Below are 26038 nucleotides of genomic sequence, written 5' to 3' on the forward strand. Positions count from 1 at the left end.
AAGTTCTGATAGTGGCAGAGGTGGTACAGGTGGGCACTATAAAATTAATCTGTGCAATTAATATTTACCTGCATAAAAGCCTGCAGCAGCACATACCCACAATCCCAACGCGTGCGAAGCTGATGCCAGCCCGAGCAAGTCCCAGGCCAGACTTGGCTACCTAGTGAGATGTCTCAAAAAGGAGGCAGATTTATCCTTCTCATGTGCGTTGTCGCTTAGGCTTATGAAAACAAATAAGACCAAACAACTGTATTAAAAGAGAGGAAACTCCCACTAAAATCCTCATCCTCTATGTCGTTTCTGCCAGTTTAGCTGGACACTCAGGGTCTATTCTGTAGGCTTCCTCCCAGCCTGCCCATGTATGTCATTACCTCCTTTACTAGACTTCTATTGCAAAGCGAAGGGGCTATGGCCTTAAATCTCACATCCACAGGGCCTGCAACATGACTCAAATGGATTGACCTTGTAGAAGGTAAGCCGTCCGTTGATATGATCTAAACGATGATTAGGAAGGAGTCCCATGAATGGTCTATGTGATGCTGAGAGGCAGGAAGTGACTTGATGCATTTGAGCAACAAGAAGGCTTGTTCTGAGGGGGTGATGGAGAGAGCCTCCAGGGAGCGAGTGGGAAAGAGAACCTACAAGGTTTATCTATGCAGCACTGGGAAGCCTTGAAGGGTTCTAAGTGGGCGGTGAAGATATTTTTGTGATTATAATTGTAACTTGACACAGTTTGGCTGATGTTTTGGAAATAGAACAGAGGGTGTCAAAGTGAGAGGTGGTTCGGGAGGGTATGGGCTAGCTCAAACAAGAGTTATGCTGGAGTAATGGGCTGGTGCCAGTCAGTACTCGTGGGGGACAAGGAGACGGATTTAAGGGAGCGTTTTAGAAAGAAGGTAGAGTGGACTTGAAGTCTGTGGTGAGAGAGAATGAGTTCTTATTTAGGTCTTTCATGTGGTAAAAGTCAGCCAGTGTTTTACCCCCTATAGGCCAAACATAGAAAGAGGGAGTCGGGCAGGAGGGAAGGCGTAGGGTGTGGAGGGATAGGAAAAGCAGGGGTGTGTGCCTTCCTGCAGGTGCTCCTCAGCTCCAGTGTGTCATTGTCATGGAGGGAAGTGAGCAAGGCATCGCAAGACTTTCAGCTTTTACTTTACTTTTATTTATTTTTCCAAAGAGAAGCTGGAATCTGGATTTTAATGTGACTTTCTGGATCTCTCTGTGTTGGCAACTAGAAGCGAATGCTAAGGAGCCTTGAACTCAACATGTCTGTCTGTAGCAGCCTTAACCCCATGGGCAGACTTGCTTGAGTCCTGTTCTTTACCATGTCTCCCTGTAGAAAGATTTCGTTCTGGAATTAAATGTCATCTGTGACCCAGAGTTTTAAAAAGTTGGAAGGAGCTGGTCAGGGGAAAAAAAGTCAGAGATATTTTAAACTGATGAAGTCTTGGGAGATGCTGATGACCTCAGCTCACACGGTCTGTCAGCAGGGCTCAGGTGATGGGCCAGGGCTAGAATCTGTGGAAATAAACTTAACCTAATTTAGAGCAGATAGCAGGAAGTGTTTTTGTCTTAAAATAGAGCATTCTAGACTGTGATAGTCTGAGACACTTGAGGGAGACAAGAATGAAGGCTCTTCCCAGTCATGTTCCCCTGAGCTTCTAGTTGGAGAGTCCTTAAGCCTTTTAAAAGGGTGAGTGGATGAGGGCATATTTTATTTATGAATCCATATGCAATTAGAGACAACACGCTCATAGGCTCGTGCAGCCATCTGCTATCCAGCTTCAGCTTGAAGCAGAATTTACCCGCGGACTTCCAGTTTTATTCACGAGATGCTTTTAAAGTGGAAGGTGTTGGTCAGCTAATCTCTTTGGGGGGGCGGTGTCAGAGTTCGTCTTATGTCAGCAACATCTGTTTCTGTGCAGCTTGAGGGTATGAATAATTTAACCTTCTTGCATATTACAAATATACACAGGCAGGTATTTTAAAGAACTTATCAGGAACTCCACTGATGCGCTCTCTCTCTCTCTCTCTCTCTCTCTCTCTCTCTCTCTCTCTCTCTCTCTCTCTCTCTCTCTCTCTCTCTCTCTCTCTCTCTCCTCTCTCTCTCTCCCTCCCTCTCTTTCCCTCTCCCTCACCCCCCTCTCTCTCAGCTATGTAAGAGTATTTAAAACAGCAAGAGCTTATTATTACCTTATTTCCTAAAGAAACTTTTATAGGTGAGGAGAAAGCTCAAAATGGTCTTCTTGAGGTCAGTAATGGGAAGTAGGCGTTATTGATTACTGAATGAAGCTGATCTTTATTTTCTCAAAAATTCATTTTAGAGAATTAAAAAAAGACAAAAAACAAAAAACAACAAAACCCTGCCGGGGTGGTTGAGAAACAAGGAGACAACAACCCGAAAAAGCCTGAGTGTCAGAGCAAGTGTCTGAAAATACCCCAGGGAACTTAAACACAGCTGGGCAGAGGGCGGAGGGTGTGACTGACTCATTAGAACAGGTAGGAATCATGAGGTGGTGTAGGGGATGTGGCAGCTGGGGAGCCTGACTCTGACTTCATTATCTGAGTCTGCACCTCTTGATCAAACTTGACCTAATTCTGCGTGGAGCAGCCTTAGGGGTGGTCTGGTCCCAGAAAACTGTGCCCGATCTTTTATAAATCTGGTAGAAGAAACTCATTTCCAAATAATTCACTTTGGGTCAGGTTGCTAATTAAATTTGATTTTAAGAAGTAGATGCGTGGGCTGGGGCGATAGCTCATTTGATATGGTAAGCACGAGAATCTGAGTTTAATCTCCTAACCCTCATGAAAAGGACAGGCGTGTGGTGGTGTCATGGTTGCCTGCTTATAATCTTAGTGCTGGGGAGGCAAGGACAGTCGGTCCCAGAGGCTCTCTGGTCTGCCAGCCTCATCTATTTAGGGAACTCCAGGCCAATGAGAAGAAGGTAGATGGTTTGAGCAATGAAATGTCTTGTAATAGAAGTGCTTATGTGAGCCTCACAATCTTAGCTCAATTGCTGGAACCCATGGTAGAAAGAGAACCAACTCCCTAAAATTGTTCTCTGACCTTCATACTGTGCTGTGGCGTATTGTATCTATGCACACGCACTGCGTGTGTGTGCGAACACACACACACACACACTATACATACATATTTATGTATGTATGTATATACTATATATACATATATATTTAAGTTTAAAAAATTAAAAGGGACAGGAGTTGGAGTGTAGCACTTTAATCCCAGCAGAGGCAGGCAAATCTTTGAGTTCAAGGATGGGTCTGGTTTACAGAGTGAGTTCCAGAACAGCCAGGGTCATACAGAGAAACCCTGTCTCAAAAAGAAAAAAAGAAAAGAAAAGAGGAAGGAGAGATGGAGGGGGAGGGGCAGGAGGAGGAGGGAAGAAGGAAGAAGAGGAGGAGAAGGAGAAGAAGAAGAAAGAAGAAGAAGAAGAAGAAGAAGAAGAAGAAGAAGAAGAAGAAGAAGAAGAAGAAGAAGAAGAAGAAGAAGAAGAAGAAGAAGAAGAAGAAGAAGAAGAGAAGAAGAAGAAGAAGAAGAAGAAGAAGAAGAAGAAGAAGAAGAAGAAGAAGAAGAAGAAGAAGATGAAGATTAGAAGGAAAGTAGATGGCCTTGCTGAGGATGACACCTGGGATTGTCCTCTGATCTCCACATGCACACTGCACACATATGAACATGCACACACATGTACACACAAATATTTATATCATTTATTTTTAGGGATAAGAGATAGTTTATTGTGGACTCAAGCTTCATAGAGTTTCTATAGTGACAGAACAAAGAAAACCATACAGTAGCACGCTTGTCAGGCACATTGGTGGGGACACTTCTGCTGAAGGCCTCAGATGCTATCTGATGACATCCTCCGCTTTACAGTTGGTGAAAGCTAATGATTTGCCAAGTTAAGACATCCCAAGAGGTTTCACCTGATCTGCACAAGGATGTTATGTCAGATACAGAGATGGAAAAAAATGGCTATCAACAGCACTGGAGAGAACCCGTTATATAGTATTAGACTGTGGCCCTTCAGTGATCCAACCTCTGTCATCACTGTCATTACTGAATCAAGGTAATCTACAATCACCAAATTTCTTATCAGGTACTCAGTCGTGTAGAAGGGAAAATGCAGTTTCCTCCCAAGAGGTTTTGTCACATCTTGATGGAGTTCATTGCCTTAAATACATGGAAACTGGTCGCAGCAAAGAGGGGATAAGAATTTACACAGGAATGTCAGATTTGACTTTTTCACATTCCCGTAACCAGCTTCAGTTGACCCATTGCCTCTGTAAATCTTCCAGAGGCAAGAACTGGAACTGTCCTTGTTTTTAGCTTTTCCATTGTGAGAAAAGGGAGTGGCCACTATGTGTATTGTCACTGATGGCATAAAAACATTTTAGAAGAAAGAGGCAGATATGTAGTCATGAAGATACTGTTCTGTTCCATTCTGATGGCCTCCGAATCACCTATTTGACTAGGTTTCTATGGAGTCGCTTGAATGGAACACCTTTGTATAGTGTGATCTTGGTGGGGCAAACATCAGTGTTTTCCTCAGCTGCTTGATGTGGATTGCCGACTTCATTGTTGAGGTGTGACAATAAATAGCGAATTATTCTTTTTCTTCGAGCTTTTGAGGACAGAAACTCCAGTCATTTTTCAATTTTTTATGTTAGCTTATATTTACTCTACAAAATAATGGGTTTCACTATGAAATTTTCATACTTTGACCATATCTAGTAAAGATTTTTTTTCAGACAGCATCATATGTAGCCCAGGCTGGTCTCTAACTGTCTGTATAGCTGAGGCTGGCCACGAATTGCTGATTTTTCTGTTTCCACCTTCTAAGTGCTGTGCTTATAGGTGTGGGCAACTGTGCATGGTTCTAGCCAATTCTTTTGTTGTTTACCTTTCCCCACTAGAGGTCGGTTTAATAGTACCTTGTTCTTATAGCCAACATTCCTCCAAACAATATTGGGTCTGAGCTCAAGAGAATTGCTGGAGAAAGCCCATTCTAGGGAGTAAATTTCCTGCAGACAGAAGTTATGTCCTAACTCAACTCCTTTTCACCCTAGCATTCAACATCAGGAATTAATCTGTCTTTAAAAAAACATTTCTTGTACGAGGAAATTGGAACGTTTTAAGGAAAATATTCAGTTATCTCAAAGGGAAAAGCGTTCTCTTGCCAATTATTTATATAATAAATAATTATATCATACACTCAATTTTGGGATCATCTTCTGGCCACGCCAGCATTCTAACATCTCTGAGACCTCTTGGTATAAAACCAAATTCTCATCAGCTATACTAATCCAGACATTTGCTAAACTGCTCAGGAAGTACTGGATGAGAACAGGTAGAGAGGGGTAAGATTAACCTTAAGGTGGTGTATTTATTGAACATGCAGTGTTGAAGTCTTAGTTGATTTGAGGATTTTTGGTAGCCTCAAGAAGAGATGATAGCTTCAAGGAATGCAGACAGTAAAGAGCATAGTCTCTGAAGGGAAATAGCGGAGGCAAAGACAGGAGTATAAATTGTTTGGTCTTGTATCTCTTCTAGAACATGATACCCGGGAGATAACCAGTGTTTCATCAATCAAAATATTAGTCAGCCGGAACTTTTTCAATTAAAATATTGTGAAATGTTTTCCATCACAATATTATTACATTTTCATTCAACAAATAGCCCGTGTCATATCTTCAGTTTAATAAATGATTAAATAACCATTCAATAAAGCTTTAAGCGACTGGCTCAGGTCTTGCTGAATAACAAAGCCTTCCAGTCTAGGAGCTTTAAGCGATAGCTCGCTGTCTCCCACAGCTCTGCAGCTTGGCTGATGGTCCTGATGTTGGCTGTAGTGTAGAACGCCACTCATGCATCTGAGACTGACGTCAGTGCAAGACGACTTATTTCATTGGTCCGTCTTAGTGCCTGCTGCTGGATGGAATGCTTTGCTCCTTGTATCGGCGCTGTTTCTGTGTGGTGTCTCGTCTCCAGAGATGTTCTGTGGGGTTGGTTCTCTTCCCAGTTGGACAGTTCAGACTTCTGTCTTCATTGTGACCAAAATGTCTGACCAAACTATTTGAGAAAACACCTTTGAGGGAGGAATTCCTTATTCTGGTTCATGGTTTTGGGAAGGGTAAGATCCAGAAGGTTATGTCATGGTGAGAGACAGAGGAAAGGGGTCGGGTGAGCTATATAGTCTTTGAATGATATACCCTTATGACCGACTTCCTCCAACAAGGCTCTGCTTTCCACAGTTCATTACCTCAGAAGAGTTTGTTTGAGTTTAAATCCATCAGTGGGTAAACCATCCTCATGAGGTACTTACGGCTGGAAAGCCAGAGGCGCCTGCCACTAATCTAAGCATTTCTTAGCCCAATCAAATTGACAGCCGTGGCAACCTAATCCGTCTTTTGGATTCTTATGGTAGTCACAAATAATCAAGTCTTATAAAACATTTTTCTGTCCTTCAAGCATAGTGGAAACTGGAGATAAAGTCAGGAATAACACATTGAGGATAAAGGAGGTTATGGGACTCAATGTAGAGTTTCATGTTGATCCATCCAAAATTACATATACACATGCAGACACTCAAGGAGAAAGCATCACTTTGTTAAAAAATGTTGACGAATGATGTGATCGAGTGCTTTTTTTTTTTTTTTCAGAGGTGGGGACCGAACCCAGGGCCTTGCGCTTGCTAGGCAAGTGCTCTACCGCTGAGCTAAATCCCCAACCCCGATTGAGTGCTTTTTGCTTCATTCTTTAACAGCTGAATTATCTATAGTAATTGGTCAGTTATTTTAAGTAAGCATTTAGGTATAGGACAAATGTTTAAAGGTCAGAAAAAAGGCTTGAGTGTGGTGGTGCACATCCTAAACCCAAGTGTTCCAGAGGCAGAGGAAGGGGCAGGGGCAGGGGCAGGGGCAGGGGCAGGGGCAGGGGAAGGGGCATTTCTGTGAGTTCAAGGCCAGCCCAGCCTGTATAGTTCTAAGGCCAGCCAGGGCTAGTGAGACCCTCATCTAGAAGACAATTTAGAAAAAAAAAAACATGTATTATAGTCTCAGATGCTAATTCTTTAAAAACTGGACTATAAAGCTCTTTTGCATATCCAGGATGATGATCAGGAAATCAATTTATACATTTATTATCATACTTAGGTGTTTATGTGTGTACCATGGCACATGTGCACAGGTCAGAAAACACCTTTGTGGAGTGACTTCTCTCTTTCAGCCTTTTCATGGGTTTCAGGTGTTGGACTTGCGGTGTTCAACGTGCATGTTGGGCCAGCAGGCACTCAGCTTGTCCAGCAGGCATTTTCATTCTGTGTCTTGCTGGCCCGGCTGAGAAGTCACTGCTAATCACAAAGGGCACTAAGAGTTGTATGCGCAGCTCTGGAAAACAACGCCATGTGTAAATGTGAATGGAGACGAGGGAACGTTTGAAGTAAAAAGGCAAGAGTCAGCGCAGAGTCAGTGGAAATATTAGGAATCAAGAGATAGAGGTGAAAGCAGTAAAATAGCACAGCAGCTAAATAAAAGCTGTGCTCCTTTGAAATCGTATTGTTGGCTGGAGAAACAGGAAAACACAAACATTAAAATGAGATAGGGCTATAACTTGAAGTGTGTGTGTGTGTGTGTGTGTGTGTGTGTGTTTTAATTAAGGAGAAGGTATACATGCCCATATGGATTCGACTGTGCTTGAAGAAAAATAACAGTGACACAGAGTAGATAACAGATGAGAGCACGCTGGCCAGCGTGGTGAAAAGTGGGATTACCAACAGCCACGTTTATCCTGTTTCATGGGTTTATGTTACCAAACCCTTCGTGATAGGAATGGCTTTGTACGTTGTTAACTGTTTCGGAAAAGCTTCCGTTCCTTATACTAGCATTAAATCTAATACTAATGGTGGATAAAAGAGGGCTCTGAGGAACTGGGAGCCGGTGTCAGAATAGTTTGCTTTTCAAATGAGGAGGCACAATCATTATTTTACTCCGTGTGTGACTACGGTGTGTATGTGTGTGGTGTGTGTGTGTACTTATATGTGGGCACAGTGTGTACGTGGACGGAGATGTCAGGTGTCCTGCTCTGTTACTCTCTGCTTTAGCTCTTTGAGACAGCGTCTCCCCACGAACCTGCAGCTAGGTTGGTGGCCAGCAAGCCGCAGAGATCCTCCCGTGCTCACCACAGGGCTGGAGTTACAGGCGCTCGCAGGCCTGCCTGGAGTTTGCTGTGGGTGCCTGGTGTTTGAACTCCCTGCCTGCACAGCAAGTGCTCTGACTTGCGGACCCGTCTACCCAGTTTGTAGATGCGTGATTTTTAAACGAGAGCGTTTCTTCATGATACGTGCCATGTATGTCGCACGTGCATTTCTGAGAGGAACAAATTCATTTTTAATCGGCTCCTGAAAGACTCCAAAGCCTTAGCTGATCAGCCCGCCTTGCAGACTCACTGAGGTTAAATTCGAACAGGTGCGTGTTTTGTGTTATTTGTAAGAGCCCTCAAACCTAGCTTGAGAAATGAGTCGTTTCTGTCTCTAGATGTAGTTAGTGGAAGAACACAGGAGGACAAGTCCTACTGAGTCCTTTCTAGGGAGGTGCAGCTCTAACGTTGGTCCAGCCAGGACCCTAATCCTTAGATCCTAAGCATAGTAAAAACAGAAAAGTAATTTAACTGTGGAAGTTATAGGTGAAAAACCCAGAAAAATCCTTATTATAAAACCATGTCTTTATTATGAAAAATGTTCAGATCGTGCAGATAGGAAAGGGAAAAAAATGAATACCTTTTAGAATGGCAATTCTGGTATCAGTTCCATAGTCTCCTTGCTAGTGTGTGCATATATCTGTGATTTGTTGAAGTGTGAGGAGCAAATCCCACCTGCACTCGCACACGCACACGCACAGCACACGCACATGCACACACACACACACTGGTTTGTACTCTGTTCTGGTCCACTACAAATATGTAACATCTTTCTGTCTCATTAAATATTCATGCTGTCCCAGTGTCTTGTCTGTGTCATTAAGCATTTATATAACAGAATTAAGTTATTATTGGTGAATTTATACTCTCTTTTTAGAAGAGATTATTCATACAAAAACCTTAGCTACAGCATATTTTTACGTACATATATATATATTATGACACAAAGGAATTATAATTCTTTTAAAGACTGTCTCTTTATAGAATGGGAAACATTTACAGAAAACATTTCTCCACGTGAAGACTCCTTAGGGTGTAAGGGGCCCTACAGAATTTAGCCATAAAGAAATGTATGGGCGAAGGCACCAGTCACGCATTTCTCCCACAATGCTGCAGAACAACCAGCCACACAACCTGTGTGACATTCTAAGAAGTTCCAAGGGAGTGCGGTCGCTGCTCCGCCCCTCTCGGCTTGGTTGTTCTGTGGGCAGCCACTGAGGAGGCAGCTCCACTCATCTGGGCGGGGCCTGCTTTCGTGGCTCGGGGTTGGTGGGCTGCAGGCAGGGACCACTTGGCTATGTTCCGTGGGTTTTCTTGTCTGGGTAAAACACCCTCTTCTTGGTTTGGCAAAGGGAACGAGCGAGAGAGAAGGCGGCAGGTGCTATCTCCACAGCCTCTCTGTCACTCACATTTATTTTCGTTTCCTCAGCCTAAGCAAGTCACAGGACTGAACCCAGAGTCAGGTTAGGAGGACATTGTGAAGAACACAGATGAACAGAGGGGTATGCCCTAGCGAGAGGGTTCAGTGAGCAAAGGGACTTGCTGCCATTCTGAGTTCTCCCTGGGAACTGACATGGTGGAAGGAGAGAACCGATTCCCAAAAAGTTGGCCTCTCACCTTCACACACGTGCACACACATATAATACATAAGTAAAGAAATAATTGTAAAAAGAACAAGGAAGGAAAGGAGGGAGAATGGAAGGGAGGAAGAGGTCAAGACTCGGAGCCATCAATGCTGTTGGTCTATCTGGCATATGTAGCTAAAGTGGCCTGGGGGCGAGGTAGAGCTTCAGTGAAAGCTGGATTCAGAATATCAAATGATGGTCGGCTCCTTGCTTGGCTTCACAAACTTCCCAGTACAGCTCTGCTTCCCTAAGCTCTAGCTTCACTCCCACAGAGGCCCCCTCTTCCTGGTAGTTCTCAGACAGCCATCTTTTATTTATTTTTCCTCCTTTTTATTAGCATTTATTATTTATACACAGTGGGTTTTATCATGACATTTGCGTACGTGTATTTGATGTATCTCAGCTGTGTTTGCCCCTCGCTACCATTTCTTGCCATTTTCTACTGATGGCGACTCCGTCTTCTCCCAACTGGTCCTCTTTCTACTGTGTGTACTCGTGTGTGTGTGTGTGTGTGTGTGTGTGTGTGTGTGTGTGTGTGTGTACTAAGACACACCTGTAGAGATGAGAGGACAACTCTCTTGAGACTTGGTTCTCTCTCCCTCTCCTATGGACTCTGGAGCTCAAACTCAGGTCTCAAGTTTGCAGGGCAAGCCCTTCTTACCCACTGAGTGATCTCACCCCACCCCCGTGCCTTCTTTTGCAATGAAACATTGAGTTTACTAAGTGTTGCTTCCATGAATATGGGTAAGGGAGTATTAAAAGGAGCACGTATACTGTACCAGTAGCTACATCGCTGATAGAAAATACCCTCCTCGTTAACCATAAACTATGTGTTGTCTTTTAAGGAGGGATGGGGCCCCAGTAGGCTCTCTCCCACTTCATTACAGAATGTGCACAGGGCCAGTCTTGTACAGATTTATCAGGCAATCCCAGTCACTGTGCGTTCAGGAGTACTTGGAAGTCAGCGTTGTGTGCCACTTCTGTGTCCGTTCTGCCTCTTCTTCTGTGATGCTCCCAGAGCCTTGAAGGGCAAGATGCTGGTGCCCCCTTCTGGGGTCGAGCATTCAGCCATCACTTTCAGAGTTCCATCTTGAAAACAAATAACTGACTGAAGATGATCTCAATTTTTTTCTATTCGCTCCCCTTAAAGTCACGGGATGGAGTCTTTTTGGACCAGCGAGAGTCATGTACTGTTCCTTGAACTACTTCTCATGCCTGGAATGGAGTAAAGTGATTGGACAGACTTGGGTTATGTTCTCACCTGGATCCCATCCAGGATGGAGTAGCGGGAACCAGCCTCATCTAGTCCTGTGAACTGCAAGGGTGCATTCAGAAACGGTTTAAGGGGACAGAAGCTGTTCTCTGTTCTAGAAAGAGTGTGTAGAGATGGGAGAAGAAATGATAGGCAGAAGAAAATAAAAGGTGCCCTTAGCATGTGTCAATGCTTTTAATGTTTGAGACACTAAACAAGAACAATCTATTCTTTTTAAAAAAAATTTCTTTATTGACTATTTTAGGTCAGGTAGCAATAAGGTATTTTATAGATAGCATCTCGTTCAGAGAATAATCAGTTAGATGGTATTTATTTTATCTGTTGAAAAGTGAAAAGCTCAGGACAGTTTTTAATGTTTGCCTGAGGCACTCTCGACTCTGTGGAGATTTGAGCCTCAGTCTGCCCTTTTCCAGACTCTGTCCTCCTATTGCTGGGAAGCAAAGCACACAGATCTCCTGCGAGCGGGAGACCACGAGGCAGCCATTAAGACCATTGGAGTCCCAGTATTGAAGTAATAATTACAACTCTATGACCTCGGCTACACAAAACATGTCCCGAGGTACCTGACTTACCGCAATAGGGAGCCTCTCTTACTGTTCTTTAGGAGCTAGGGGACCAGGAGCTCTAATCGACGGTGCTCTTCCCCCATGCCATTTCTGTATGTATGGGGAGAGGTTCATATGAAGATTAAGGGCAACTAATATAGATAGCATGTGTAGAGACGTATAGCTAGCCTGGAAGATGTATGGCAGGGAAGAGACAGGAAGGACTGTTGTTTCCCCTGGCAATAGCTTTGAGAATCTGGCCATACCTACGGTTGTCGTGCTGGTTGAAACACCTCTTGATTCTAGCTCTGAGATGGCCAATGGGCTCTGAATACTGTGTCAATGTGTGCTGAACTGTGGGAAGTGTCTAGGAGGTTGTGATGGGTGCAGTGGAAAGGAGAGACTGATTTTTAAAGGGCACAGGAGGAGAACAGCACGCAGCAGATATTAGTCACTCAATGAGGCAGTGGTTTCTCAGAGTCCTTGTTAAGCATTTGTATTTGAGGGCCGTGTCCTTAAATATGGGCTACTTTATTTTTATTGTCTAGGTGGTGAAATTTTGCGTTTCCTAACCCTACTTAGTACATATCAAGAGGAGAACTTAATTTTCTTAAGGAAGAAAGAATTTGCCTTTGATAGCTTTTGACTTTGGGGGCAGGGTGGGAAGATTTATTTTAAATGTTTAATCCATTTGTCTTTTCTTTTCTTTTTTTTTTTTTTTCCGGAGCTGGGGACCGAACCCAGGGCCTTGCGCTTGCTAGGCAAGCGCTCTACCCCTGAGCTAAATCCCCAACCCCAATCCATTTGTCTATCTGTTTGCCTGCCTGTCTCATCTACCATCTGTCTCTCTGTCAGTCTGTCAGTCTATCTATCTATCTATCTATCTATCTATCTATCTATCTATCTATCTATCTATCTACCATCTATCACCTCTTATCTATCTATCTATCTATCTATCTATCTATCTATCTATCTATCTATCTGCCATCTATCTACCTCCTATCTATCTATCTACCTTCTATCTATCTATCTATCTATCTATCTATCTATCTATCTATCTACCTACCATCTATCTATCACCTCTTATCTATCTATCATCTATCTATCTATCTATCTATCTATCTATCTATCTATCTATCTATCATCTACTGACTATCATTTATCGATCTGTCTATCATCCATCATTTACCCTTTTGTCGCCCACTTATTATTATTCATTTCTATATACCTTTCATTCTATATCTATCTAGATGGGCTTTTTTCCTTGCTGGGAATTGAACCGAGGACCTTGTGTTTTCTAGGAGGGCATTTTACTACTTTTATTAATATATATTTAAGATGCAATGCAATTGTAGTTAGAATTCTAAAGACGTTTGTTTTTAATTTTTTTTTTTATCATTTTGCAGATCTCTGAGTGGAGCCATCTCCTGGTACAGACTCTACAAAGAATGTGGTGAAAATCTACAGTCAGTGAAGGAAACATCGGCCTAAGCCATCGCGCTGCCTAGCATTTCTTCCCTTCAGTAGCACCACGTCACAGAAGAAAAATGTACGGGAGTGCTAGAACAATCGGCAACCTGGAAGGCAGCCCTTCCAGATCACCGCGTTTGCCAAGGTCTCCTCGTTTGGGCCACCGAAGAACAAGCAGTGGGGGAGGGGGAGGGACAGGCAAGACTCTGTCTATGGAGAACATCCAGTCCCTTAATGCCGCCTATGCCACGTCTGGACCCATGTACTTGAGTGACCATGAAGGGGTGGCATCAACAACTTACCCAAAGGGCACCATGACTCTAGGCAGGGCCACAAATCGAGCTGTTTATGGAGGCCGGGTCACAGCCATGGGGAGTAGTCCCAACATTGCTTCCGCTGGACTTTCCCACACAGATGTCCTTTCATATACGGATCAACATGGAGGGCTGGGTGGCTCATCCCACCACCACCACCACCAGGTGCCCTCCATGTTGAGGCAGGTAAGAGACAGCACGATGTTGGATCTTCAAGCCCAGCTCAAAGAACTGCAGAGAGAGAATGACCTCCTTCGCAAGGAGCTTGACATTAAGGACAGCAAACTGGGGTCTTCCATGAACAGCATCAAGACTTTCTGGAGTCCCGAACTTAAGAAGGAGAGAGTCTTGAGGAAAGAGGAGGCTGCTCGCATGTCTGTCCTCAAGGAGCAGATGAGGGTTTCTCACGAAGAAAACCAGGTAGGTCTGACCTGCCCCAGTGTTCTCAGGCTTTCCAGATGGCTCCAGATTTACTGTATGTACCAAGGAGGTTGGGTACCACAAAGAAGGTGGAAACTTAGTATGTTCCATGTGGATGCCACGGCAGAACGCAGGAAGTACTATGTCATACCGATTGATTTCCTTGTTCCGGTAGCCTTTCCACCTACTTGCAGACTTGGGGAGGAGATCCATCCTCATTGCCGACTTTCGTATGTGGTTAATTTTGTTCTCTTTTTCAGCATTTGCAACAGCAGTTCAGATGTTCCTCCCTCAGCATAGAAGACGAAAATGCTAATCTCTGCAAGAGTAAACACTTTACATTAAAACTTGAGTGGTGAATTTTTATTGTCTGTTTATTTTTCCTGCTGTTGAACCAGCGTTGTTTCTTAGAGCAAGTAGTTCTCTAAGGAGCAAACTCAACAGCGTGAAACAGGACCTGAATGAATGGGTTTCAGACCGTGCAAGGGAAACCCAGCTCATCTTAACTTGGTCTATAGCCTTTATCCATTCAGTATTAATCTACTGTGTGCAAAGTGCCTTCTTCATCTTTGACCCATCATCTATATGATAGAAAAATTAGTGAGATTAGCGTCTCAGAGTCTTGCTGAATATGGCCTTTCCTCTTCTTACAGCCCCCTGTTCCTTTCTTAATCCACACTGTCACCAGAAGGCAGGGTACATTCACCCTTAACTGAGCCTACAGCACCTTCTACTGGAAGACCTGGGCCAGTCTTGCCTTGTACCACCCTCTTCCACGTCTGAGCTACCTGCTCCGTCCGTCCTTCGCTCCATGCACATGGTTTCACTTGCCATGTTTGCTTCTCCTCTTCCTCCCCACTGTTAGCTTCCCCAACACTCATGTCCCTCTCAGCCCAGCCAGCGCCCACTTTCCGTTTCCTCAATGATAAGAGGCCTGTCTCACACAGCATTGTTTCACGAGTGCTGTCGAATCAGATGTACCTATGCTTAAATCAGTTTCTTCCAATCCCAGTCTGAATGAATGACTCTTTGACAGCTTGCTGTCGGCCTATGTTACACTCTACCTTTCTGTGGGGGTCAGCTGCTGACCCTCCCATTGGATTCTCTGACTACAGTGCTTTGGAGCTAAGCACCTGTGGTCACATTCTTGACAAAGATCTCTTCTCATTGGCTTTCTTTGAGTTACGAGCAGTCGCCTTATCTCTGACTGGCAGGGCCTGTATCGCTTCTCAGATGTGGAGAATGGGATTGTTTTCATTTGGAACAGAAAGCTCTTTACCCTTAAATCAAATTAACGTTCTCCACCGCTGTTTGTGCTGCGTTCTGATTTGCCTGCTCATGAACTCTTGCTGAACTTGTTACTCTAACGTTCCCCCCCGTTCTGTCTCGTTTGTGCCCTCTCTGTAGCTCTCTTCGTAAGTAGCTAGAACAGTTCGGCAGTGATGACAGCAGTGGTAGGAAGCTTGAGGGGTGGCCTCCGCTCTGTTAGCTCTCAGATGACTTTCATCCTCCTCCTCTGTCACCAGATTTATGTCTGTGCATGTAAATTTATTTATTTGAAAATTACAGCGTGTCACAGTGTCACTGTGTTACATGTCTTTGATAGTCACAAAAATATATGGATGAGACAAAGTAAAATAAATACAATGAGGTAAATTATGACATTCTTTTTGTTGTTGTTGTTGTTCTTGTTTCTAGTCAAAAGCATTTCAAAACGCTTGTGCTATTCCAAGGTAAAGAATAAAACATTAACTTTTTTTGTTTTTTTAGTGGAAACCCTTTTACCCCCTCTTAGAAGTATATTTACAGGTGTATGCATCCCTCTTGCTCAGGCTAGGGTAGGCTCCTCTGGAGTGTCAGGAGACCTAGAATCTCAGAGGCTTAACACCTAGATCCTCCCTCCCCCACTCTCTTTCTTTTCTTTCCAGCATCTCACTTTGTATCCTTCACTGGCCTAGAATTCACCATGTGGACCAGAGGCTTTGAACTCAGAGATCCACATGTTTGATTCCTGAGTTCTGGGATTAAAGGTATACGCCACCACACTTTCTGAGTCTGGGTGCCTGGCTTTGAGAATTGCTATTCCAGGACAAGAGATTCCTGAAGACGACACATTGACTCCTTAATTCTCTGGACTAGGGTTGACACAGCCGAAGGAAGTGTGTGTGTGTGTGTGTGTGTGTGTGTGTGGTTTTCATCTGAGAGAGAGAGGACATAGGCATGGGTTAGTAACTACATCTGTAGGGTTTTAGGTTTTTCATAAAAGTGGGGCTGGTCAGGTATGGGGGCAAATGCTTCAGTTCCTAGCACTTGGTGGGTAGAGGCAGGAGGTTCAAGAGTTAAAAGTTGCCCTTGGCCGTGGAGTAAGCTCAAGGTCAGCCTTGGTTATGGGTGTCAAAGAAACCGAAAGGGGCAAACAAACAAATAATTGAGAAATGTGAAGGTAGAGGAAATAGTTTAGGGAACAATTGGTTGCTGTTCCCATTTTACTGTAACCATAGCCAGTGGTCATCTCTTGGGGGTATATATTGAGCCGTGCGTTATGAGTAGAATGTTATATATCATCATCATCATCACCATCATCATCATCATCACCACCATCATCATCACCATCTGGTTGCTTGAGTCAGCCTTTGGAGGACAGGACTAAAGGTTTTCTTACCTTACAGATAGATGTAAATGTAGAGAGAATGGAGGATTTGCCAAGATCTCCTAAGTTGGAAAGTGGCAGATGGACTTGGTTTGGTTGGGCTCCTAGCTTTGTGGTTGCTATGTACCAAGGGGAGCCCTGAGCTGAGAGTATAGTTAGTATAATATGGTGGTTCCCAACCTTCCTAATGCTCCCACCCTTTAATACAGTTCCTCATGGCGTGGTGACTCCCAACCCTTCGTAACTGTGATTGTGTTATTGTCATGAATTGTCATATGAATAGTTTGGAGATAGGGGTTTACCAAAGGGGTCACAACCCACAGATTGAGAGGTGTCGGCCGTGCTTGGTGGCATAATGACGAGTTCCAACTGAATGGTTAAGAATTTGGTTTAGTTTTCTTAATTAAGAGTTTATTTTCCCTAGAAGTGGTTTTGATGTGGTTTCTAATTTCTCCTTCACATGGGAGGAGAAAGGGTTTATTGACTCATATTTTGAGAACTTCAGTCACAGATTGAGCGGAGCTGTTGATCTGAGCTTCTGATGGGCACAGTGGATGGCAGTGGTGTAGTGTGTAGGAGAGCAAACTGCTCAGCTGGGCTTTCACAATCCCCTTCAAGGACCTGGCTCCAATGACCTTACAAGGCCCTATCATCTTCCGGCGGCATCACCCTTGGGACAAAGCCTTTAACATTCGGGGGAGCATTTACTTAAACAAAATCAACACTACTTACTCTAACTTAACTCTACCTTCCATTTATAGGTAAAGAAAAAGTATAACACCTTTTTCTACATGAAAGACAGGGACATAAAACTCTTAAGAGTTTTTTTTTAAAACCCACTTGACAGTGGTTTTTAAAGCACAACTACTAGAGACTGCAGCTGCAAATGTCATTCTTCCAGGGATGCAGAATCTAAAACAATTTGAACTGTGCTACGTGAAGAGAAATGGGAAGCAGACCTAGTATAGATGGGAGGTGAAGAGACTCGCGTGCTCTCCTCTATGACATTCCTGGTTTTATAACGTTTCCTCCAACCAGCACATACCCTCAGGTGCAGTTTATAGAGGAGATTGATTTTGATGTCTTCTTAGTTCTGTCCATGGAACTGACTCCATCTCTGGATTTAAGGAGACCTCTCTGATCATTAGAGAAAGTTCTGGGGCCAGTGGGTAGGTGGCCTCAGATTTTTTGGGCACAAAATATTGATGATCAGGTTCCTGGATACATGGGTGTATATGCTTGGCCCAGGGAGTGGCACTATTAGTGTCCTGTTGGAGTAGGTGTGTCACTATGGGTGTGGGCTATAAAACACTCACCCTAGCTGCTTGGAAGTCAGTGTTCTGCTAGCAGCCTTCAGATGAAGGTGTAGAACTCTTAGTTCCTCCTGCACCATACCAGCCTGGTTGCTTCTATGTTCCTGCCTTGATGACACTGGACTGAACTTCTAAACCTGTAAGCCAGCCCCAATTAAATGTTGTCTTTTATAAGACTTGCCTTGGTCATGGTGTCTGTTCACAGCAGTAAAACCCTAAGACAGTGGGCATAAATCCATTCTCTGCTGCTGAGAGCTGAAGTCCTGATGTTTGGGGTCATGTGTGTAACCTGGAGTACATGTGTGCAGGGCTAGCTTAATGTGTGTAAGCCAGAGTGCATGTGTGCAGGTCTACCTTAATATGTGTAAGCCAGAGACATGGGTGCAGGGCTAACTTAATGTGTGTTAGCTAAACTCATAGTGCATAAGTACATGACTAGCTATATGTCTAAAAGCCAGAGTGCCTGTATTCTGGGAAATCGATCCTTTGGGTTGGCCAAATCCACAGCTCATATTCTCACCATCAGAGGAGTGGACTGATCTGGGGAAGGACGAGTTTAAAATGTAGATGATGAGAGACTGGAGAGACTGGAGAGACTGGAGAGGTGGCTCAGTGGTTAAGAGTACTGGCTGCTCCGGGTTTGGTTCTCAAGCAACCGCATGAGAACTGTCTTTAGCTACAGTCGCAGGGAACCTAACAACCTCTTCTGGCCTCCCCTGAGCACCAGGTGCGCACATCATGTACATAACATACATCCAGGCAAAACACTTGTAAACGTAAAAATAAAATCTTCAAAACTATCGTTAATTAATGTTCTGTTGTTACTTGAGACAACCCGTTTGTCTTTCATGGTCTGTCTTTTATGCTAGATATTGATGGGGGTGGGCTAGGGGGTGCTGAAGGGGCTGGTAGGGTGGTGGGGCGTATGGGCTGGATGCTATTATAAAACCAAGGGGCTCAATTTCTAAAAAACAAAAACTAATAGGTTTTTCTATTCTCCCCCCCTCCCTCCCTCCCTCCCTCCTCCCTCCCTCCCTCCCTCCTCCCTCCTCCTTCTTTCCTTCCTTTGAGACAATGTAGCCCTAAATGGCCAGAGACTTGGCATTTAGACCAGATTGGCTTCGAACTTGCAACGATCTTCCTGCCTCTGCCTCCTGAGTGCTTGAATTACAGGCGTGCACTGCAACACCTAGCTAGTTTTTCCAGTGACTAGGGTGGCTGAGATAGGAAGAGATAGCTTGGATCTGCATTCAAGGCCAGCTTGAGTAATAAAGCAAGACCCTGTCTTGAAGCACCTAGAAGTAGAAATTTTGTAAGGACTTAGACCTTGCAATTTCGTGCACAGATGATGTTACTGGCTTTTTATATTCCTGAAAATTTTGTACAACTATTAACTTTGTACTTTTAATGACCTCTTTTCCAAATTAGATATATGGAAAGCGATTTTTAGACGTTCCCTAGGTTGTGTGTAGCTGGCCAAGGCTCTACATGATTATAAATAGCATCACACACTAGGAGGCTGGACTAGATTTAATATTTACTCATCTTGAGAAGAAGTGGGACAAGGTCATTGGGAACTGTAACCCAAGAAGTGTAAGTAAACCTGTCTGGGGAATGGTACAGCTTTTAAGCAATGGTTATGTGATCGTTTCTATTTCTGACTTAACGCTACAGAAAAGAGGAGACTCTAAATCAATATTAATAAGTACTTTTGATCCAAATTCAACATATCACTTATTAATTCTTATTTGGAGCCCGGAATTGGAAAAGATGAGAGAAAGTAACATTTGTGTTAGCTTGCTTTCTTTTCTTCTCTCTCTCTCTCTCTCTCTCTCTCTCTCTCTCTCTTTCTCTCTCTCTCTCTTTCTTTTTTCTTCTCTTTTCTTTCTGTTTTTTTGAGGAAGGGTCTTATATATATCCCAGGCTAGCCCAGAAATCATCATGGAAATAAGGATGACTGTGAACCTCTCATCCTTCTGCCTTACCTTCGGAGTGCTGGGGTTACAAGAATGTACTACCTCAGGCAGTGTTATGGAGTGCTGGGGAATAAACCCATGGCTTTGTGCATGCTAACCAAGCATTCTACCAGCTTTATATGCACTTGCCCTTCTCCTATATTATATTATTATTATTATTATTATCATCATTGTTATTTTTATTATTAATTTTATTTGTGGTACTATGGGTCCCTTTGAACAGCAGGCATTTGACCGAGTTCTGAAATTCCCATTTGAGATTTGATGAGCTGTACCAGCTGGGAGTGAGTGATAAAGAGAGAATTTATCCTAATGAGAAGTCAGCAAGGCAGTGGTGCATCGGGACAGTCTGATAGCAGTGAAACCTAACTGTCAACAGTGTACAGTGAAGGCTTGGCTCAGAAGTGTGGGGCTTCTCAGATTTATGAATGGGAGAGATGTTGCTATGGTTTATCTATGGTTTGTCTCCTAAATGGTAATGTGCCGGAAGCTTGGTTTGTAATGTAACTGTGTTGGAAGGTGCTGAGACCTCTGACAGGTAAGTGGGCCACAGGGGTCTCCGGTCCCATGAATGGATTCTTGTCTTTCTCAAGGACAGGGTTAGGTCTCTAGAGACTGGATTTGGTCTCACAGGAGCGGTTGGCTCTGCAGTAATTGGACTGCAGTAGTTACTGTGAGAGCAGACTGTTTACAACAAGACCACCTCAGTCTTTTGATCTTTTCCGCATGTGCTCATTCGTGACTCTGGCACATGCTTTTGCCGGGTGATGCTAGCTGCAATGGACCACTGTCTAGGAGCCAAGAAGTTGCTATCACTATCCGTTTTGATCTTGAGAACCGTGGGCTAAATAAACCTAGTTTGTTTGTTTGTTTTTTTTGTTTTTTGTTTTTTTGTTTTTTACCTTATACTCAGTCTCTGGTGTTTTGTTATAGAATCAGAAACTATGCTAAATCGGATACATTCACTACTGCAATAGATTTGTTTTACCTCTGTACCTTCTTCAGGGCTCCCTTCTTTCTACTGGTAGCAATCTGAATCCATTCAGACAGGATTTACAGTGCGTCCAGGAGAATGCTATTTTTCCAAAGAGAATTTTCTGGCCAAGTAAATTTTAGATACACATACTAGAAACATTGTCATAGAAATTCATGATGAATATGTTCTAGGTTGAATTTTGTCTCCCTCCTTAAAGGTAGGCTGGATTCCTAACCCCTGTGTGACCTCATTTGGAGAAAAGACCTTGCTATAGGTAATCAACTCAAAATGAAGTCTTTAGCATGGGCCCCAGTCCAGCTTGACTGTTGTCTTTATCAGAAGGTAAATTTGTACACAGATATAGACATGCATGGGGAGAAGATATTAACATACACAGTGAGAGAGTGACCTCGTAGTCAAGAAAAGGCAAGAGTCTTAGAACATGTCTTTCCCGGAAGCCCTCAGAAGGAAGCAGCCGGACTGACACTTCTATCTCAGCCTTTAGACTTGAGAGAGAATGAAAGTGCATGCTGGGTTTGTGGTACTTAGGATGATCCCAACCAAGGAATACAATATATCATGATATGTAATGCTCAGGCTCTTGATATTAAATAGTACTTAAAAAAGGTTTAACCTAGCAATTTCCCAATCTTCCTTGACCGGAAACTTTATATCTTAAAACTAAATGCCTTATGAAGTTGCTATTGCTGTAATACCCCCAAACCACCACCATCACTGTAGCTGTGACCAGAATGCAATTCTTCATTTCTTGTCATGAGCACCGATGTGACACCATCTTTCGCTCATGGAATAAAGACCAAGGAAAATGCTGAGAAATAGGCCCACCATATGGCCTGCCTTCAGATTTCTCGTGAGTCAAGAACAGTAGAGCCCGACTGAGTAAGTCACTGTTGACTGGGTATTCTACTCAATAACATGCAGCCTCTCGTGTAAGGATGTTTACTCTATTTTCATTTGAGGCATTTATATCTGTGTGTGTTTTCCCCAAAGTTACACAGGCACATGGGTTTAGCACTGGATAATATAGTTTAACACCACATACAGCACAGAATGCCAGAACTTACAAAGGCAACGTTTTTTATTTCTCATCTATCTTGAAGCCACTTAGTTTCTTTCTCCCCGCTCCCTCCTGTTTTCTGGAAAGCTGGTGGGGGGATCTTTTATCCAACCTTAGGTGATGATCTGCTTAGACGGAAATGCAGTCTTAATGTCTTCTATAGATAGGTGAGAATTTCTTTGGCTCAGGAGATCGATGAGATGGCGCAGTGCCAAAGCGGGGTGCGATTGTTAGACTGTAAGAGAATGTGAACGCTGCATCTTCGTCACAGATGTCAGCTGTTTTCTGCCTCAGTACTCTCTAGCTGTCAGCCCTAGAGTCAGGCATGTGTACCACATGAATAGATCACTGGCTTTTATTCCCAGGTTTTCTCTGGAAAGATTTGGTTCATATAAGGGCAAGAAAATTTGTATGGTGGACCTTAGCAGAGCTAAATGATTCCTGACTCTCTTTTTCTCTCTGGATCATGTTAGTTGGGTAATGGGATCTCTGTAGTGCAAGTGCAAACAAAGAAAACATATCGGACTGATTGAATACGTCGATTCTTTCAGTCCTGCTTGGCAAAAGGTTCTTATTGAAACCACACATAGAGAGGGGAAGGTAGGATAGAGGGTTGGGAATAGTGAGCATTCTCAAAACACTGGTCTAATAACACTTCCCATGGACAATGTTCTCAGAGGATTTTGAGAACCATGTCTACATTGACAGGGGAAAAGCAACAGGGTGATTTTATTGGCCAACACAGATGGAGTGGGTTCCCTTTTGGCCAGAGTTCAATTTCAATTTCTATAACTAGTTTCAGGTGGAGCTCTGTGATGTTTTTTGGGTCTGTTGGCATCTGTGTGTAAATTCCCACCACTACCAGGTGGACTCAATAAATAGTTTGACTTTGCAGGAATATAGAAAGTTATAAATCTCTCTCCCTCTCCCTCTCCTCCCTCCCTCCTCCCCCTCCTCCCTCTCCCTCTCCCTTTCCCCCCCCCACACACACATTTGGGATAAATCTGCTTTAAAGGCAAAGGCTTTGAATTTGATGGAGCAACAGCATTTCTAGAGCTGATGGGAAGAAGGGGGTTGTTGATATTATCAATGAGGAAGGGAGGAAGGAAGGAAGGAAGGAAGGAAGGAAGGAAGGAAGGAAGGAAGTGACAGACAGAAGGCTTTCAGGGGAAGAGTTGGGATGTTTGGGAGAGAACCCAGCAAACAGAATTCTTGGTAAAAGATCAGAGAATGGGGCCATTTGTTTTCTTTGTCTCTGTGGGAGAAGAAACCAGGGGATTATCAGATTATCAATAGCATTGAGGACCATCTCTGCATCATTGGAAGAGACCTGAATCAGCCATGCTTTGTCATTTACTAGGAGAGGAAGAAGCTGAAAGACCAAAGCAGCAAGTTCTCATTTCATCTCCCCTTGGCTTATTTGACTGGGAATGACCTGACTGGTTTGATTTCTTCTTCAACATTCATTGATCAACCATTTTAAGTTTATTGTTATGATGTAGACCTCCCACCAGATGGAAGGGAGGGGGGTCAAAAGTTTTGACGAGGCCCCCAGAAGACATTTGCAAATGTCTGAAAACATTGGTGTCTGGTCCAAATTGGAGGAGGGTGATATTATCAATGAGGAAGGAAAGAAGGAAGGAAGGAAGGAAGGACAGACAGACAGAGGAGACATGATTGAAGAATGAACAGTGGTGGGATGTGTGGGAGAGAAGGCAGGGCCAGCAAGAGACACCAAACGCATTCTTTTGCTAGATCAGATCTAGAAACTTTTAGAAGTAGGTATGTTAAAATTTACTGTTTTCTATTTTAAGGTTGTAACAGCTTGAGTTCTAAAAACTATCTCAAGATGATGCTCCTGAGTGCATATTATCAGAATAAGAATGTTAAAATCCACTGATGTGTTCTTTGGAAGAACTTTTGAGAAAGAGCCACATGGGGCTAGTGCCCCCTCCAAGAACCCTGACACCAGTTGCAGTGAGAATGCGTCTGTGATGGAGAGCTAGACAGTGCACATGAGGGTCAGATTTAGAAACCTCCCACACTTAGAAAGACAGAAAATATCGAATAAAAATGGCCTTCTTAAAAATTTAAAACTCTGTGCTTTCTGCCGTTGGGAAGTCATGCACTTTTTGAGGGGCCAATGAAAACATAATTTTCCCTAGGGGGGAAAACGTGTGTAATCTGAACTATGTATATTTCACTTTCTTATTTCTAAACTTTAAGAGCATCTAACAATGTCTTCATCGTGTGTGTGTGTGTGTGTGTGTGTGTGTGTGTGTGTGTGTGTAGGGGGGTCAGGAACCTTAGGAAGGACTTTGGTGAGAGGATTTATGTGAGGTGAAACTGTGTTGAGGGACTATATGCATTCATTAAAGGCATTCAGGTAAAGTGTACTGGAGGGGGAGAACTTTAGTGTATTTTTAAGAATACGTTACTTGAAAGGATTTAAAGAGTACTGAGTGTCATCGTGAAACGTATTAAATGTTCTTACTAAGGACATTTGTTTCATTATGTTTATATTCTGGGTTCCAGTTTACCTCAGACAGTTTTGCTTGTTTCCTTCCTTCCTTCCTTCCTTCCTTCCTTCCTTCCTTCCTTCCTTCCTTCCTTCCTTCCCTCCTTCCTTCCTTTGGGTAATTGCAGGTCAAATCTAGTGCTAAATTCATTTATGCCGTAGACATTTGGGCTGGGCAACCAAGGATGATTCTGGTGGCTTATCAAGTAAGAGTTATTTCTAGTGATCTAGTGTTTCTAGTTATAAGAAAGCTCTGCTGAAGTTTCAGAAGTCCTTTCCACCTCTGTACCATTTCATGACTGGCAGTAGAAACCAGTTCCCTTTTCTGTGTAGACAGAGTAGGAAACACAGCAGTTTGAGTATCTAGTTTGAGATGAACAATTGACTACTTCAGTCTTTACCAGGGACTCAGTTTAGTTCAGAGAAGGAAACTTCTTGCTACATTTGTTTATTAGAAGACTTGCTAATATAGGTGTGATCTTTCTCCCTCTTCTGCAGAAGCCTAGCCAGAGGTCAGGAGAATGGACACGATGTGCACCCAATATTCGGCTCCTGGGGAGCTTCTAGAAAGGGATGGTGTGACCCTGGGGCAGGAAAAGGTCTGGGCACTTGTATTTTTCAGACAAGCACCTGAAGTATTAGAAGTAATGAACCTTTCAGTGTGCCTTTAGGCTGTCCTGTGCTTGCTTGCTAAATAAGAAAGGAAAAGATTACTTTTAGCTGGTCATGAATCACCCATATTTACATGAAATGGAGGGCGGTAATTAACAGGAGCTATTGTGTGCTAAATACTGTGCCAAGGTTTCATATTTGGCTTTTAACCTCTGTGATGGTTTCATGGAGGAGGCACTGTTAGCCCCAGGTCTTAATGCGATTGAGGTGAGGCTTGGAGGGGGAGGGAATTCACCCAGAGTCACAGATAATAAATGGTAGAGCTGGAGCTGAGCCCAGGCTGACCCACTCTAAAGAGTGCTCAAAGCAAGAGCTGTCTGTAGTGTAGACAGGCTAGAGCTGGCATACAGGGGGAAATCTTAGGACGGATGTGAACTGACGTGAAGAGCCCGTGGGGTCATGTCCTGTGTATGTTTCATTCAGAACTTCTGATGAACTTGAGTGAGCGTCAGAACCTGCGTGCCATTCCTGAACACATCACAATGATTTCTCTCTAGGTGTTCCCTACCCTCACTGCATACAGTAAAATGGCGCCTCTCCATGGTCCTTACATAGGGATTCTGTCAATTGCAGCATTTCCTTTCACATTGGATGCACTCAGTGTTCAAAGACATCTGTGAGCGGAACTGGCAGTGTGGTGTTAGCAGGGCCTGCTTCTTCCCCTTCTGCTTGTCTTTGATGGCGATTGGACATGGCATCTTTAGGGCTAGATTGCCTGCCTTCCATCCTCAGTTATGGGACTTTGGTCAGCGTAATTTGAAGTTGTTTCCTCATTGTAAAGAAAACGTAGTAAGCGTGCCTACTTGGTGTATACATTTTTATAGGATTTCAGTGTAATTGGATAGAGGGAAAAGTTCGTGTAATATTATTTAGCGTCACTCTAGCTTGAACAGACATCCAAGTCGCAGATGATGATGATGATGATGACTGGGAAGGAAGTTGGTCTGGGCATCACAGGCAAGGGATGCAGAAGAGCGAAGCGGAAGAGTGGATAGC

The 26038-nt window shown here is 43.5% G+C and overlaps 1 protein-coding gene across 18 annotated transcripts in view; it reads left to right on the forward strand.

The window, feature by feature from the left end:
- Positions 1–26038, forward strand: part of Erc2 (ELKS/RAB6-interacting/CAST family member 2) — an 883982-nt gene that overhangs the window by 18707 nt on the left and 839237 nt on the right. For all 18 annotated transcript variants that reach the window (XR_004389747.1, XM_032918652.1, XM_032918651.1 and 15 more), the window contains one exon: positions 13062–13859. Coding sequence is in view for 17 of the 18 variants with exons in the window: in XM_032918652.1 (XP_032774543.1) it covers positions 13203–13859 (657 nt within the window). In the remaining variant the exon portion in view is untranslated. The remainder of the gene's footprint in view (positions 1–13061; positions 13860–26038) is intronic.

This window comes from Rattus rattus, chromosome 13 (assembly GCF_011064425.1).
Source record: "Rattus rattus isolate New Zealand chromosome 13, Rrattus_CSIRO_v1, whole genome shotgun sequence".
In the NCBI taxonomy this organism is placed as follows: Eukaryota; Metazoa; Chordata; class Mammalia; order Rodentia; family Muridae; genus Rattus; species Rattus rattus.